General features: G+C 44.5%; 2 protein-coding genes across 6 annotated transcripts in view; both read left to right on the top strand.

Annotated features, from left to right (window-relative positions):
• LOC119022489 (putative C-type lectin domain family 20 member A) overlaps positions 1 to 13,833 on the top strand; it is an 826,153-nt gene that overhangs the window by 533,819 nt on the left and 278,501 nt on the right. The window lies entirely within an intron of this gene.
• On the top strand, positions 1,121 to 13,694 carry hm13 (histocompatibility (minor) 13). Of its 4 annotated transcripts, none has more exons than XM_037103410.1 (12): positions 1,130 to 2,085; positions 4,253 to 4,288; positions 5,974 to 6,072; positions 6,179 to 6,261; positions 6,353 to 6,441; positions 6,709 to 6,794; positions 6,934 to 7,059; positions 7,240 to 7,297; positions 8,045 to 8,165; positions 8,336 to 8,438; positions 8,578 to 8,663; positions 11,408 to 13,694. In XM_037103410.1, exons 1-12 carry the CDS (start codon positions 1,858 to 1,860, stop codon positions 11,478 to 11,480), a joined length of 1,188 nt encoding a protein of 395 aa, XP_036959305.1. In that variant the 5' UTR covers positions 1,130 to 1,857; the 3' UTR covers positions 11,481 to 13,694. The 4 variants fall into 4 exon arrangements, with proteins under 4 accessions (XP_036959307.1, XP_036959305.1, XP_036959306.1 ...); XM_037103409.1 differs by lacking the exon at positions 1,130 to 2,085 and adding an exon at positions 3,313 to 3,402; XM_037103412.1 differs by lacking the exons at positions 4,253 to 4,288; positions 11,408 to 13,694 and adding an exon at positions 10,181 to 11,308 and having other exon boundaries at positions 1,121 to 2,085.

Below are 13,833 nucleotides of genomic sequence, written 5' to 3'. Positions count from 1 at the left end.
AGATGTTCCAAGTTTGTTCTGCCAACTCATGTAAACAGACGTTATGTTGAAAAATCCCACATTTTCATGCTGCCTTTTAAGCAATCAGTCAACTGTCAGATCTTACTAAAATTTTTCAAGATATTCAACTTTCTTCAAAGTTTATTTATAATGGAAGTCAAAAAGAAATCCTCTCACACTTCAGCTGTAGTTTGGAAATGGTGTCTTGGTTTTGGGTCGGTGTGTTTAGCAGTGACAGGACTGCTGACCAACTGCCGCATCGGCACCAATTTAATTGATTATAACTAAAACTAAAATCCATTAAAACAGGTATGTCTCATTCAACCAGTGTAAGAAGACATGTTTTACAGAGATTCTGTCTCAGTGCCCCCCCGCCCGCATATTACACAAAGAACCTAATTGGAAAATGCAGATTTTTCATTGAAGTATTCAAATGAAATATGATGAGGACTAAAATCCCCAAAACATTTCATAGACATTTCTGCTTTGTATTTGAGTCAATGGGTCACATGCAGCTTTTAGAGAAAGTTACTATTTTGCCATTAAAAATGACATTTCAACATTGATTTAGTAATCAATGGGTCACATGACCTGGGACTTAGTGACACAAAACCGCTGACTATACAAGGAACCATTTGAAAAACTATGATTTTTCATTCAGTTATTAATATAAAATATGACAAGGGCCCACAATCCCTCCAAAACAGGTGTGTCCCATTCAACCGGTGTAAAAAGACATTTCGGCGTTCATTGTGTATCAATGGGTCACATGACCTGGAAGCTATTGGAAAAAAAATGCTGACTATATATGGAACCTAATGCGAAAAAGTATGATTCTTCATTCAAATATGAATATGAAAGATTTCGAAGACCCAAAATCCAATAAAAGCAGGTGTGTCTCACTCACCTCGGAGTGGGAAATATTTCGGCACTGATTTTGAGTCAATGGGTCAAATGACCTGGAACCTATTAAATGAAACGCTGATTTTTCATTAAACATTCATATAAAATATGACAGACTTTCTTTGTAGCTTATTTATAATGTAGTTATATAAGGAACCGCTTCAAATCCATTCATTTTCAAACTCGTCCTTCATACATTCTGATCCAAACTGATCGTATTTATTGATCCATGTGTATGTTTCCTGGTTTATCTTGGATTTTGGCAGCGTCAGTCCTCCGTACAGGCGCTGCTGCAGCCGCTCAGAACAACCTGTTCCACCAACGAAGAAGACGCCCCAGTTCCTCACAGCAGAGATCGTCTACTTTTAAGACGATGTCTCACACTTGAGATCAACACGCTCACCGGTTGCTTCTGTCACTAACAGGTGTTTTAGTCTCATCTGTTGTTTAAGTGTGTTGATCACTCTACTGGTTTCACTGTAGGAAGGAAAAAACAACAACAACAACAACCAAAAAGCTGCATTCGTGTTAAAAAAAGAAAGAAAGAAGCATCATTACAGATCACCGTGAACTGAAAACTTTGCTTCCATCTGTAAAGTGTTTCATGTGTTTTAAAAGCATGGTCTAACAGCGTGAAATCTCCACATTGAGACTTGAATTAAACTTCCTCCTCCCGGCTGACCCCCATATCCTGCCCTCAGTCTCACACATGCTGTATGGACGCAGACAAGTTGATGACTACGGTTCCCGGAAACATGAGCAGAGTGAGACCTCGTCGCTGCCGCCTTCTCTGTGTTCGCTGCTTTAGGAAACGTGGCCTTAATGCGACTCCAGCAGCCCCGCGGTGGATGAATGACAAACACACGGCTCCAGCCTCCGTCTCTGCCCGTCTGTCAGCCTCTGTCACCGCTCCAGCACTGCCCGCGGTCCCCTGAAGCTCGTCTTTGAACAACCATGTCCGAGGCAGAACAAGCCCCGGCCTCGGCCCCTGAGGCCGCCGCCGCTGTGATCCTGGACGCCCTGAACGCCACGGACTCCAACGGGACCGAGGCGCTCAACGCCACGGCTAAATTCGTGGCCACTCCGGAGGGCACGGCGCTGGCATACGGCAGCCTGGTGTTCATGGCGCTCCTGCCCATCTTCTTCGGAGCCCTGCGGTCCGTCAGCTGCTCCAAATCTAAGGTACCCTTCAGCGGCAGCCCCCCTGAACGCACCTCGGCGATGCGTTCTGTTAGCTCCTACCGGCTAGCTAGTTCAGCTAACGGCTAGCTAGCGGCTTTCCAGGTGATTTGAACGAGTTTCAACCGTTTTAAAATTATATTTCTCGATGTGAACACGGAGAACAGCTCAGGCTTGGAGGTAAATAGAGCCGTATTTGTGTTGAAGTTATTGATAAAATCATGAAAATGAAGTGTTTTCCCGTTTTAAAATAAGTTACCGATAGCAGGAACGTTACAGCTGTTTGCATATTAACGGTTATTCTCAACAACATCTGATAACGTCAGTGCTCACTTCACACAGCACTCAGCTGTAAAACACGTCCTCTGCCGGGTCCCAGGCCTGGTGGTTTATGGTGTGAGTGTTTTTTAAAAAAACGTTTTAAATTACAGTGTTATTCATTTGTCTTGTACTTCTGCTGGTTTGTCCGGTGACGGTCGCTCCTGGTGGGGATGCTGCTGTACCCGGCTCTTTATTCACACTTCCGGTGTTTACCTGCCGTCACACTTGTACCTGGATGAGTGAGGATGGACAGGTGTCGCCAGGAGAGTCGCGTCACATAACCAGGAATACAAACACGCCTGTGCGAATATGTTAACCCTTAGTTTACTCTGAGGGGGTTTAACTGACGTGTGTATATATGTGTGACGTGTACAGAGGGATGTATTTGCGCTCATTTTGGGTTTTTTGCGGACATGCGCAGTCGTGCTGTCAGCGGTGAGGACTGCCTCCTCCTGTGCAGCTCAGAGTCATGATGACTGAGAGGAAGTGGTGCAGCAGACCACAGTTTACATCCACCTGTAGAGAGCACGTACAGGTGCGTCTCAGAATATTACAACGTCATGGAAAAGTTAATTTTCTTTCTGTGACTTAATAAAAAAAAAATCTGGACCTGTCATATTCTGGATTCGTTACACATCAGTGAAATATTTCAGGCCTTTGTTTTAATGCTGATGATTACAGCTCATGAAAATCAAAAATCCAGTATCTCTAAAATGGATTTATAATACAGGAATGTTGACCCTCAGAAAAACCCCTGGAGCAAGCTCAACGAAACACAGTGGAACCATCATTAATGTAAGAAACTACACCTGTGCTTTTCTGCCGTGGAAGGGGTCTGTTGCTGTCGTCCTGTTTTCACCAGTCGCAGCAGTTCCCTTTGCTCACCTCACAAGAGAACTCACTTCCTTGTTTCTTTATTTGAAGATGCTCTCATGTGCTCGGCTAAACTCGCCGCTAAAGGTCGCGCAAAATGATTCCCTGGCCTGTGTGACAGCAGAGGTAAACTGTTTTCATCGTGGTGGAACTCAAAAGAAAGTTGTTGCTTAACAAACACTTTGTTACTGTAAAACACAACGTGTGGATGACAGGTGAGACAATTCTCCGTGACGCAGGCACTTTAATCCAAAGCAAGTACTGACAGAAGAGAGGCGAGTTAACATTAAATAAAACATTAAATGTGCATGTTAAGTAAAAACCTCTGTGAAATAAAGGTCACAGCAGGAGTTTTGGAAGTACTGAGTGCAGAAATGAACAAACTTTTCAGAAGGTCGACATTTCTGTATTATAAGTCCTTTTATGAAATCTTATGATTTGAATTGTAGGATTTTTTGATTTTCATGAGCTGTAATCATCAAAATTAAAACAAAATGAACTTTTCGATGATGATACAACTGTAACTAAGTACATTTACACAAGTACTGCAGTCGGGTACAAATTTTGAGGTGCTTGCACTCAAAGTTTATTAACAGGAACGAGCCATTATTAACTTTTATTATTTCATTTTTTGATTTTAACTGTGTTGGCTCACAGTGAGCGAGCACGGCGGATCAGTCTGGGTTTGAATCCGGCACCTGAACTTTGTTGCATGTCATCCTTCCTTTCTCTCTTCCTTTCTTCATCCTTCCTCTCTGTCTCTCTGTCAGCTGTCTCTATTATGAATCTTTGCTCATGAATCCGTTTCCCTCTCAGAGTTGAACGGTGATTTGTTTCCTGCCTCTGACACTCGTTGGGTTGATATGATGACGGACCCTGCCTCCAGCCCTCCTCTTTGTCGCCGATCTGATCCCTCTTTCTCCCTGTCTGTCTGTGCACATCTGTCTGTCCATCCATTCTGTCTGTCTGTCTGTAGGAGCTCGGAGAAAATGATTACGACTCTGGGTTCAGAGTGAGTATGAGAGCTGCTGGGAGCACCAAATACACACAATCCTCTGCACTGTTGTCCGCACTAACACCACAGTACATACATTAACACTGGGGCTGTTTTTCTGCTGACGCTGAGGGAGACGCTGACTTACATGTAGATCTTCACTCTGAAACAACCTGACTACACTGTTGACTTTTAGCTGAATCATGAAAAAATGGCAGAATCATCAGCTGCCCTCTCATTGTTTATCTGTCCACACACATCTTTACTGTTCTGGTTCGTTCTCAGCGCTCTCATGGCGTTTGGTTTCAGAGAACAAGCTCCAACAAATGGCCGTACGCTGCCTGTAGCAGCAGACAGACAGACAGTGGAGCGTACAGTGACAGATATCACCTCAGCAGTCGGTGCAGACAAACAGAGTTTAAGCAACCAAATGCTTAATCGAGAAAATGATCAACAGATAAATTGACACTGACGGTAACTGTTAGATGCAGCACTAACGGCCAGAACAGCACAGAGAAGATGCATGTGTCCCGTTAATTTTAGAGGCGCAGCAAGAACTTACTTTTGTTGTTAAAATGATCTGTTTTTAATTGGATGATGATGATGATGATGATGATATAAAAACATTCATCTCAGAGTCTACAAACAAACTGGTGTCCTCACATCCAGCAGTACCAGCAAACTTTATAATCAAGACTTTGGGATTTAAAGGCTGCCAGCCGTTCCCTGTCTGACATGTTCTGTACATACAGAGGAACGAACACTGTCAGTGTTCTCCTCCCTTTGTTTGAACATGCCTCTGACCAATCACAGCGCTCTGTGTTGAAGCTCCTCCTCTGGCTGTAGTAAACACACATTGTGAGTCCTTAGACGTGTGTGTGTTTCTGATGACATGGAGGACTGTTAACGACTCCTGCAGCACCGACACAGACAAACACACTTCTGCTGTTGAACTTCATTTAGTGACTGAGTGATTCCTTTAACAGCGTTGGTGTTTTAGTGCAGAAACAAGGATCCTCTCCTCTTCTCTTCCTCCATCTTCTGTCCTTGTCTCCTCTGTCCTTCTCCTCCTCTTTCCTCTCCTGTCCCATTTTCTCTCTCTGGGGAGTAGATGGAGGAGAATATAGATGGAGGTGACTCTCTGGCTTCTCTCTCAGGGACTCTTCTATAAACCTGCTGAAGTCACTCAGTCTCTGGTCTCTGGTAGCTGCAGCAGTTCAGATCTGAGTGTAGATGGACAGAATGACAGTGAAGTACTCACCTGATCGTCACCTTAGATTGAATCTGAACACGTGAGATCCAGTCAGCTGTCACCTCAGTATCTGTGACCAGTGAGGCTCCGACTCAGCATTCACTGAAGTCTTTATATTTTGCTGTCAGACTCAGAGGAGGTTGTACAGCTGATGTAGCTCCACTGGTTCCTGGAGGTTGATTGGTATTTTCATTTAGGCCGATACCAACATCATTTACACCAACACGATATATCTTATAACTGTAACCGATGTTTCAGTCGTAGTGGAATCAGTTCATCGCTGCCTGAAGCTGCTGGTGGGAATTCTGCGGAGTCATGTTCTTCAGTTTCACTAGTTTTTGGTTTTTGGTGGCAGAATTGAAGCTGGTGTTGTTTTTGGTTGAACTGGAGTTTGTTGAGAGTGAAGCTACAACATCCCTCTGACTCTGTTTCTCTTTGTGTCTCCTCCCAGAATTCATCAGACATGCCGGAGACGATCACCGGTCGAGACGCGGCCAGGTTCCCCATCATCGCCAGCTGCACTCTGTTTGGGCTCTACCTCTTCTTCAAGGTAACTCGGGGTCTCCTCAGCCGTCCTCCAGGGGCCTCGTGTAGAAGAACGGATGGCACTGTGATGAAAGCTTCCAACAGTCTGACTTTAATGTGTTTTGACGCAGGTATTTTCTCAAGAGTACATCAACCTGCTGCTGTCGGTCTACTTCTTCGGCCTGGGCGTGCTGGCTCTGTCTCACACTATGAGGTAAAGCGACGCACCGATGGATGTGTTGTGTAATATAACAGGTTCACTGACGTTGTTGGTGATGTTTACTTTGTTTGTTCCTGTCCCTCAGTCCTCTGATGTCCAGAATCTTTCCAGAGTCTTTCCCAAACAAGCAGTACCAGCTGCTCTTCACTCAGGGCTCCGGAGAGTCCAAAGAGGGTGAGACCTGCTGCAACACACCAGTGTTTACCAAGAGGTCAAAGGACCAGTGTGTCATCATGTCAACTCAAACTGGACATGAAGTCGAACGCTCTTTAGTTTGTTTTCTCTATAAAATGTGTAACACTTCATGCTGCTCCAGTAGTTTTTGAGTTTGGTTTATAGTGTTCAGTGTTTATGATGTATGTAATAAAAACATGTAGGCAGAAACCTCCGTTTAAAAACAAAAAAACAAAACATTTCTAACATCTCTCTCCGTCTCTGCAGAAATCGTCAACTATGAGTTTGACACCAAGAACCTGGTGTGTCTGGTCATCAGCAGCGTGGTGGGAGTCTGGTACCTGCTCAAAAAGGTAAAGTCTGTCAGGTCAAAGGTTAAAACAGACCTGTGACAGTGCTGTGTCATGATGTCACAGCACTGGCTAAACACTCATATGAGCTGGAACTTCTGCTCATCATCTGTCAACATGTGTGTGTTGTGTGACATCACAGCACTGGATAGCCAATAACTTGTTTGGCCTGGCGTTCGCCCTGAACGGAGTGGAGCTGCTTCACCTGAACAACGTCAGCACCGGCTGCATCCTGCTGGGGGGGCTGTTCGTCTACGACGTCTTCTGGGTGAGTTAAGATTGGACTCGCATTCACGTTCAATACAGCCATCACACGTTCATTTTTAATTAGAATGATTTGTACTTTTATTTTGCATTTATTTGCCTCTTTAGTGTAAATCTGGACATCAGCAGTCTGATGAAAATGTTCTCCAACATCTGTCTGTTCTCCCTCTCACGCTCTCTGCAGGTGTTTGGCACCAACGTCATGGTAACAGTTGCCAAGTCCTTTGAAGCACCAATCAAATGTAAGTATGTGAGTCTGACACAGGTTCAGATGTCTCCAGTAGTGCTGAGTGTCAATGTTTCTTCATCGTCCTCAACCTACAGTAGTGATATTATCATCACATCTGATGTGCTGTGCTTCCTGCGGTGGTTCTCTGTCTCTCTCTCTCTCTCTCTCTGTCTCTCTCTCTCTCTCTCTCTCTCTGTCTCTCTCTCTCTCTGTCTCTCTGTCTCTCTCTCTCTCTCTCTCTCTCTGTCTCTGTCTCTCTCTGTCTCTCTCTCTCTCTGTCTCTCTCTGTCTCTCTCTCTCTCTCTCTCTCTCTCTCTCTCTCTCTCTCTCTCTCTGTCTCTCTCTCTCTCTCTCTGTCTCTCTCTGTCTCTGTCTCTGTCTCTGTCTCTCTCTCTCTCTCTCTCTCTGTCTCTCTCTCTCTCTGTCTCTCTCTCTCTCTCTCTGTCTCTCTCTCTCTGTCTCTCTCTGTCTCTGTCTCTGTCTCTGTCTCTCTCTCTCTCTCTCTCTCTGTCTCTCTCTCTCTCTCTCTCTCTCTCTCTCTCTCTCTGTCTCTCTCTGTCTCTGTCTCTGTCTCTGTCTCTCTCTCTCTCTCTCTCTCTCTCTCTCTCTCTGTCTCTCTCTCTCTCTGTCTCTCTCTCTCTCTCTGTCTCTCTCTCTCTCTCTCTCTGTCTGTCTCTGTCTCTCTCTCTCTCTGTCTCTGTCTCTCTCTCTCTCTCTCTGTCTCTCTCTGTCTCTCTGTCTCTCTCTGTCTCTCGTCCAGTGGTCTTTCCTCAGGACTTGTTGGAGAAAGGACTTGGAGCCAGTAACTTCGCCATGCTGGGTCTTGGTGACATCGTCATCCCAGGTATCTTCATCGCTCTGCTGCTGCGCTTCGACGTCAGGTAAAGCCCCCCTCCTCCTCCTCCTCCTCCTCCTCCTCCTCCTCCTCCTTCTTCTTCTTCTTCTTCTCTGGATAATATCTTCTTTCTGACTGAGGTTTAACGACGACGAGAACTTCTTTTCACTTTGTTGAATAAAGTTTAAAGTGTTTGAACTTTTTGTCTTCCTGCAGCTTAAAGAAGAACAGCAGGACATATTTCTACTCTAGTTTCCTGGCCTATATCTTCGGGCTGGGCCTCACCATCTTCGTCATGCACACCTTCAAACACGCACAGGTACGAGGCGAGGTCAGAGGTCAGAGGTCGTGCACTGTGACGTCTCTGTTCCAGGATTATACAGAAAGTGGATTTGCAGTGAGAGGATAATGTTCGCTTCTGTCGGGATGAATTAAACTAATATTCCTTCCCTCTGCAGCCCGCTCTGCTCTACCTGGTCCCGGCCTGCGTCGGCTTCCCCGTCATTGTAGCACTGATCAAAGGAGAGCTCACAGAGATGTTCAGGTGAGTAACCATGACAACCACACGGCCTGGTCATCACGTGATGATTCGGAGGTCAGACTTCAGATTTTGGGCTGAGACTAATGAAACGATACTTTAATGAAGATGAGGGAAAAATATCCGACACTAAATCCACAGGAGACACATTTATTAATTCCACAACAGAGAACTGTGATGACATCATGGAGGTCGTTATTTTTAATTAAACATTGATGAGACTTCAAACTGTTTGAACATTTTCTGAAATACCTCCAAATTTCAACACTTTTTAGGGTTTTAAAGCTAATTTGATAAAGTGTATTATTACTGCTGTTTCTCCCGCTCGCGTTATTTTGTCTCTCCGAAAAAGTTCCTTCTGCTCTGTGATTGGATGGCAGAATAAACAGCTGAGGCCTCAAACTGCCTGAAACACAAAGAGACAGACAGAAACAGGTTCAGTGTCGCCATCATGGAAATCTGCCTGCACGAGGAAATCCTAAATTATTGATGAAACATTTTCAGACGGTGACCAGATGACATTTAAAATCACTTCCTACACTGAGCTGTGACTCTGTCAGTGAGCTGACGCTGACGTCATTACATTTAGTTTGTCGTATTTAGTCTGTAATATATACAGTAAATACTGAGAGTGTCACGATTTTGATTCTAAAATGGAAATCAGTTGAAATGAGACTCTGCTGTGTGATGGAGACGATCAGCTGACCAGTTCCAGAGGAAACTGACAGCATCAAACATGTTGGTTCATTTTCCTGTTTCAGAGATCCTTCATTGATTTGTTTGTGCAGAGGCTTCACTCTGGACAGAGAAACTGAACTCTGTAACAAACTGAATCTCTGACGTGTGTTTTGTTTTGTTGAATCACTGGAGGCCAGGATTAGTTGTTGATCTGTTCTTATTAAATACGTCTTTAAGAAAACTGGTTTGAACACGTAAAGGACATAAAACCTTCGATCAGTTGATCTTCACTGATACGGACGAGTTGGTTTAACGTTAGCAGAGACGTCGGTGCTGAAAACAAAATGTTCAAATTGAAATGTGAGTGTGGAGAATCGTGACACTCTGAGTGTTTACTGACCGTCTGTCTCATCCTCTTCATCCTCCTCGTCCCTCGTCCTCCTCATCACTGTGACGTCTGTGATTGACAGCCGCTCACCTGTTTCTCCAGCCTCATAGTTTCCCATCAGCCCCTCCTCCTGTATCTCTTCTCTTCCTCTACTCCGTCACTTCATCTTCTCTTCTGTCTCATCTTCCCTCCTCTCGTCCTCTCCTTCCTTCCTCCCTCCCTGTTGTTCTTCAGATATTTAAGCAGAAGTTTTCTGAAACAACTTTTTTTAATTTTAGAGTTTAAGACAAAAACTTACCACAGTCTTTCTTTCTCTCTGTCTTTCTTTCCTCTGTCTCTCCTCCCCGTTCTATCACAATTTATTTTCATGGCTTATCTTTTCTTTTTCTGATTTTCTCCGCCATCACCTCTCTTCTTCCTCCTCCCCCTCTCCTCCCTCCGTCTCCCCCGTGGTTAGCTATGAGTCGTCAGAGGAAGTTCTCCCCGCCTCTCCCAGGCTCACTTCCTTCCCAACTGTCAGCGGCTCGCCCGCCAGCCTGGCTAGTTCCATGGATGCTGTCTCTATGGCAACAGGCTCCTCCCCCTGCCGCCGCCGGTTACAGCCCACGCCCCACATGTAGAGGCCCCGCCCCTTTCTCTTTACCCTCCCCCACCTGTCTCACCTGGGCAGGTAATCAGCACGTTAACAAGACGAGTGCTGTCATCCATCCATCCATCCGTCCGTCTGTCGCCTGTGTGTCAAACAGCTACGACCATCTCTCCATCAGCTCCGTCCTGTCCACGTGAACGAAACATGTCAATGTTTATAATCTGTGTAACGATCGCTGCTGCCAGCAGGACTACAGCTGAATGATTTAGAGATTGTAGTCATGTCGTTCTCTGCATCTGACTTGACTCTGTGATGGAACTAAGACTAACTGAGAGCACTTGAAGAGAGAGAAGTCACTCCTGCAACAAGTCACAGCGAGTCAGGACGACATGACTGACTCGAGGAATCACCTGGTCAAACATCTCGTATATCTGACAGCTGAGTGGAGCCTGTTCGACTGATCTGAAGTGGCACGTCTGCAGACAGCGCTGCACTAGTTCTCTGAGAGATGATCTTTACACGAAGGATGAGGCATTAACGTTTATTAACATATTTCATAATTAGTTTGTTTAGTTAGTTTAGGAGAAGTTGCTTTTTGCAGTAACTGGGCTCAGTTGTTTTACTAGTGTTCACTAAAGCTTCAACTTCAAAAATTAGAAAAACAATATTAATCCAGTGACGACGACGACAGAGTTAAAGTGCTGACCTCTACTGTTGGTTACTCATCATCCTGTTGACGGTTGTATTTTAGATGTTCCACCAGTTTCTACATTTCAGTCCAGATATCCAGGTTGAGTAAAGTACAGTTGAAACTGTTTCTCCAGCTGCTTTCAGGTCTTTGAACAGTTTCCTCTTTGCAGCAAAGCTGCTTCTATTTTGTTTTCCTCTTTGTTTGGCTTCAGTTGTAGAGGTTCAAACATGATCGTTACTCGGCCGTGTTATTGACACTGAGACACCTGTTCTCTGTGGCCAGACTGCATCTACACAAGTATTCAATCAATCAAAGAAACAGTTGATTATTCATGTTGAATGTTCTGCTGAACATGAAAACATTTGTTTTCCTCCTCTGTCTTTTCTCCTCCTCCTCCTCTGCAGGTACGAGGAGACGCCTCCTGAGGATGAGGCCACTAAAGAGGAATCATCAGAATCAGAGAAAAAGGACCAATAGCATCTGTCGCTGCCCTCCCTGCCCCTCCCCCAAACACTTTCATCAGCCTGCTGCCACCACATTTCACTGAAGCCCCTCCCACTCCCCCCTCTCCAGCTTCCTGTTTGTCGCCGGGGGAAACGGGGCTCATGTAGCCAGTGTTTGTCTCCAGTAACCATGGGAACGGCCGCTGGTCTCCGTGGTAGCGGTGGTGGTGTTTCTGATTAAAGGTTGTTTCGTTACAACAGTTCAGACTCGGTGCCTACCATGATTCCTCTCTGTGTCTCGCTGCTCTCACACAGGAACATAAAACGTCTGCGGCGGCCATCTTTGTCCAGCAATACGTTTTGAAACGCAGTTTGAACGCGTGAAACCAGCCGCGGCGTCCTCACTTCTGATCTTCTTGTGTGTTTGCAGCTCGCTGGCTCAGATAGACCAGGAAGATGTTCATTTCCACTCTTAAGCCTTTAAAAAGCTTCGAGTGGAAAAACACGCTAACACGAACGATTCTGTCGTTTTCTGTTTTAACTTCCAAACAAAGAACCACAACTCTCACTGGTTTGAATCCTCCAGCTGTGGTTCTTTGTCTTTGGGTTTCTGCACTTCCTGGTTTATTTGGTGCCGGGCCGACGCTCACTCTGCCTTCTGCTTTCTTACGTCAGCGTTTTCTGTTGGTTCAGTTTTGTTTTACTTTGACTTATTCTTGTAAAAGGCCAGAATTTTAAGATGGAGACATTTTTAACTACACACAGTTGTTTGTCCAAGTCGTACGGCTGACACCAACTCTGTATCTGTATCCTGCCGCTGTCCAGGAGATAAACTCACTTCTCTGACGGTTAATAACTGTGTTATTCCTGAAGGCGGCTCAGGTGTGAATGTTTTAGAGTTAAAGCTAAAGGTTAAACTTGACAACAGCTGTAGTTGTAATCAAAGGGACCAAATGTTTCCCGACCTCAGCTGCTTCCTGTCGGTTCTGTTCCACCTGCCTGTTCACCTGCTCTCCATCTTAAAGTTCTGGCCTGTGAGGAGTAAAGGGAGGAGGAGGCAGACTGAACCTCCTCTGCTGAATATTTCCAGTCCTCATTCTCAGACCTGATTGGTGGAAAGGCTGCGAGGAGGCGGGGCCCTGTGGCCTCATCATCCAATCAGCTCTGAGGATGAATTGCATGTTTGGTTTTAGGAGTTTTTCCACAAGCGTTCTCGGACTGATCTGATCCGGGTTAGAACGTTTCATATTCACCTCTAATGATCAACATTAGATTAGTTGTGAATTAAATAAAATCATAGACAGTTTTTCTTGTTAGAGCTTCTCCAGTGACGGGGTTTGGTGCTTTTCTCTGTTAAACTGAAGTATTTTGGGTTTGGTCAGACAAACGATTGACCAATATTCCTCAGATTGATCAGAAATGAAGGAACTCTTCATTTTTCCCTGCTCTTGTTTTAGAAAGCTGTGTAGCAGCTGGAGGCCACAAACCCAACGTCAGATTTTACCCACTGAACCAAACTGCAGATGCAAATGTGGCCGACTCAAAGTCTTTAATGTGAAATACATTTCCCATGATGCAACTTGATGGAAGACATTATTCAGCTGCCTCAGCAGGCTGAGTTCCACCTCCCATGACAAGTGAACTGACTTGTGTCTGAAATTGCTGGAGTGGCTCCTTTTAAACAGAATCCCCTGAATTTCAAAATAAGAGTTTGAATTTAAATGTAGTTACTCATCAGAAGGAAAAAAAAAAAAGAGGTTCATGTCATCAAAGAACTCAGAATTCTGAGTACCTTCTATTATTTGATTAGTATTGATGGCATTCTGAAAGGTATTGTTTTATTTAATTTTAAGTCAAAGTGTAAAAGTCAGAACATTTCTCCAATATGACTTCATTAACTGGAAAACGGATCTTTGTAAGTTTTGGACGTTTGATTTATAGCCGCTCTGACTGGACGTATTCAGCCTTGCATTATTATACTTGGTGTTATTGATGTTGATGCTTTATTAAGAGATGCACAGTTTTGTATTTTGATGTAAAAAATAAAACTAGACGTATCCTGCTCATATTCTGCTCGGTGAAGTTCAGTAGCCTCATCATTTTAAATATAATGTACCTGAAATGGTTTTTCTTTTTTCTTTCTCTCTGGTTGCATTTGTGCAGGAGGTCGTTTCACGGCCCCGACTGTAACTATTTTATTTGCAATAAAAGTTTTTTGGTGTTTTGATCACCGTATAGAGAAGCATAACTCTGAGTCAGGCTGCTTCTTTAACGCACACATCGGTGTCTCCATCTTCATTTTTAGCAGCAGTCAGCTGAATGTATATTAAAACACAAACTTGGTGAATGTGTGGAACATTATTCAGTGAATTTAAGTAATCTAATCC

This window comes from Acanthopagrus latus, chromosome 7, assembly GCF_904848185.1.
Source record: "Acanthopagrus latus isolate v.2019 chromosome 7, fAcaLat1.1, whole genome shotgun sequence".
Classification (NCBI taxonomy): Eukaryota; Metazoa; Chordata; class Actinopteri; order Spariformes; family Sparidae; genus Acanthopagrus; species Acanthopagrus latus.
The sequence above is the reverse complement of the archived record's forward strand: the minus strand, read 5'-3'. Positions and strand labels throughout refer to the sequence as shown.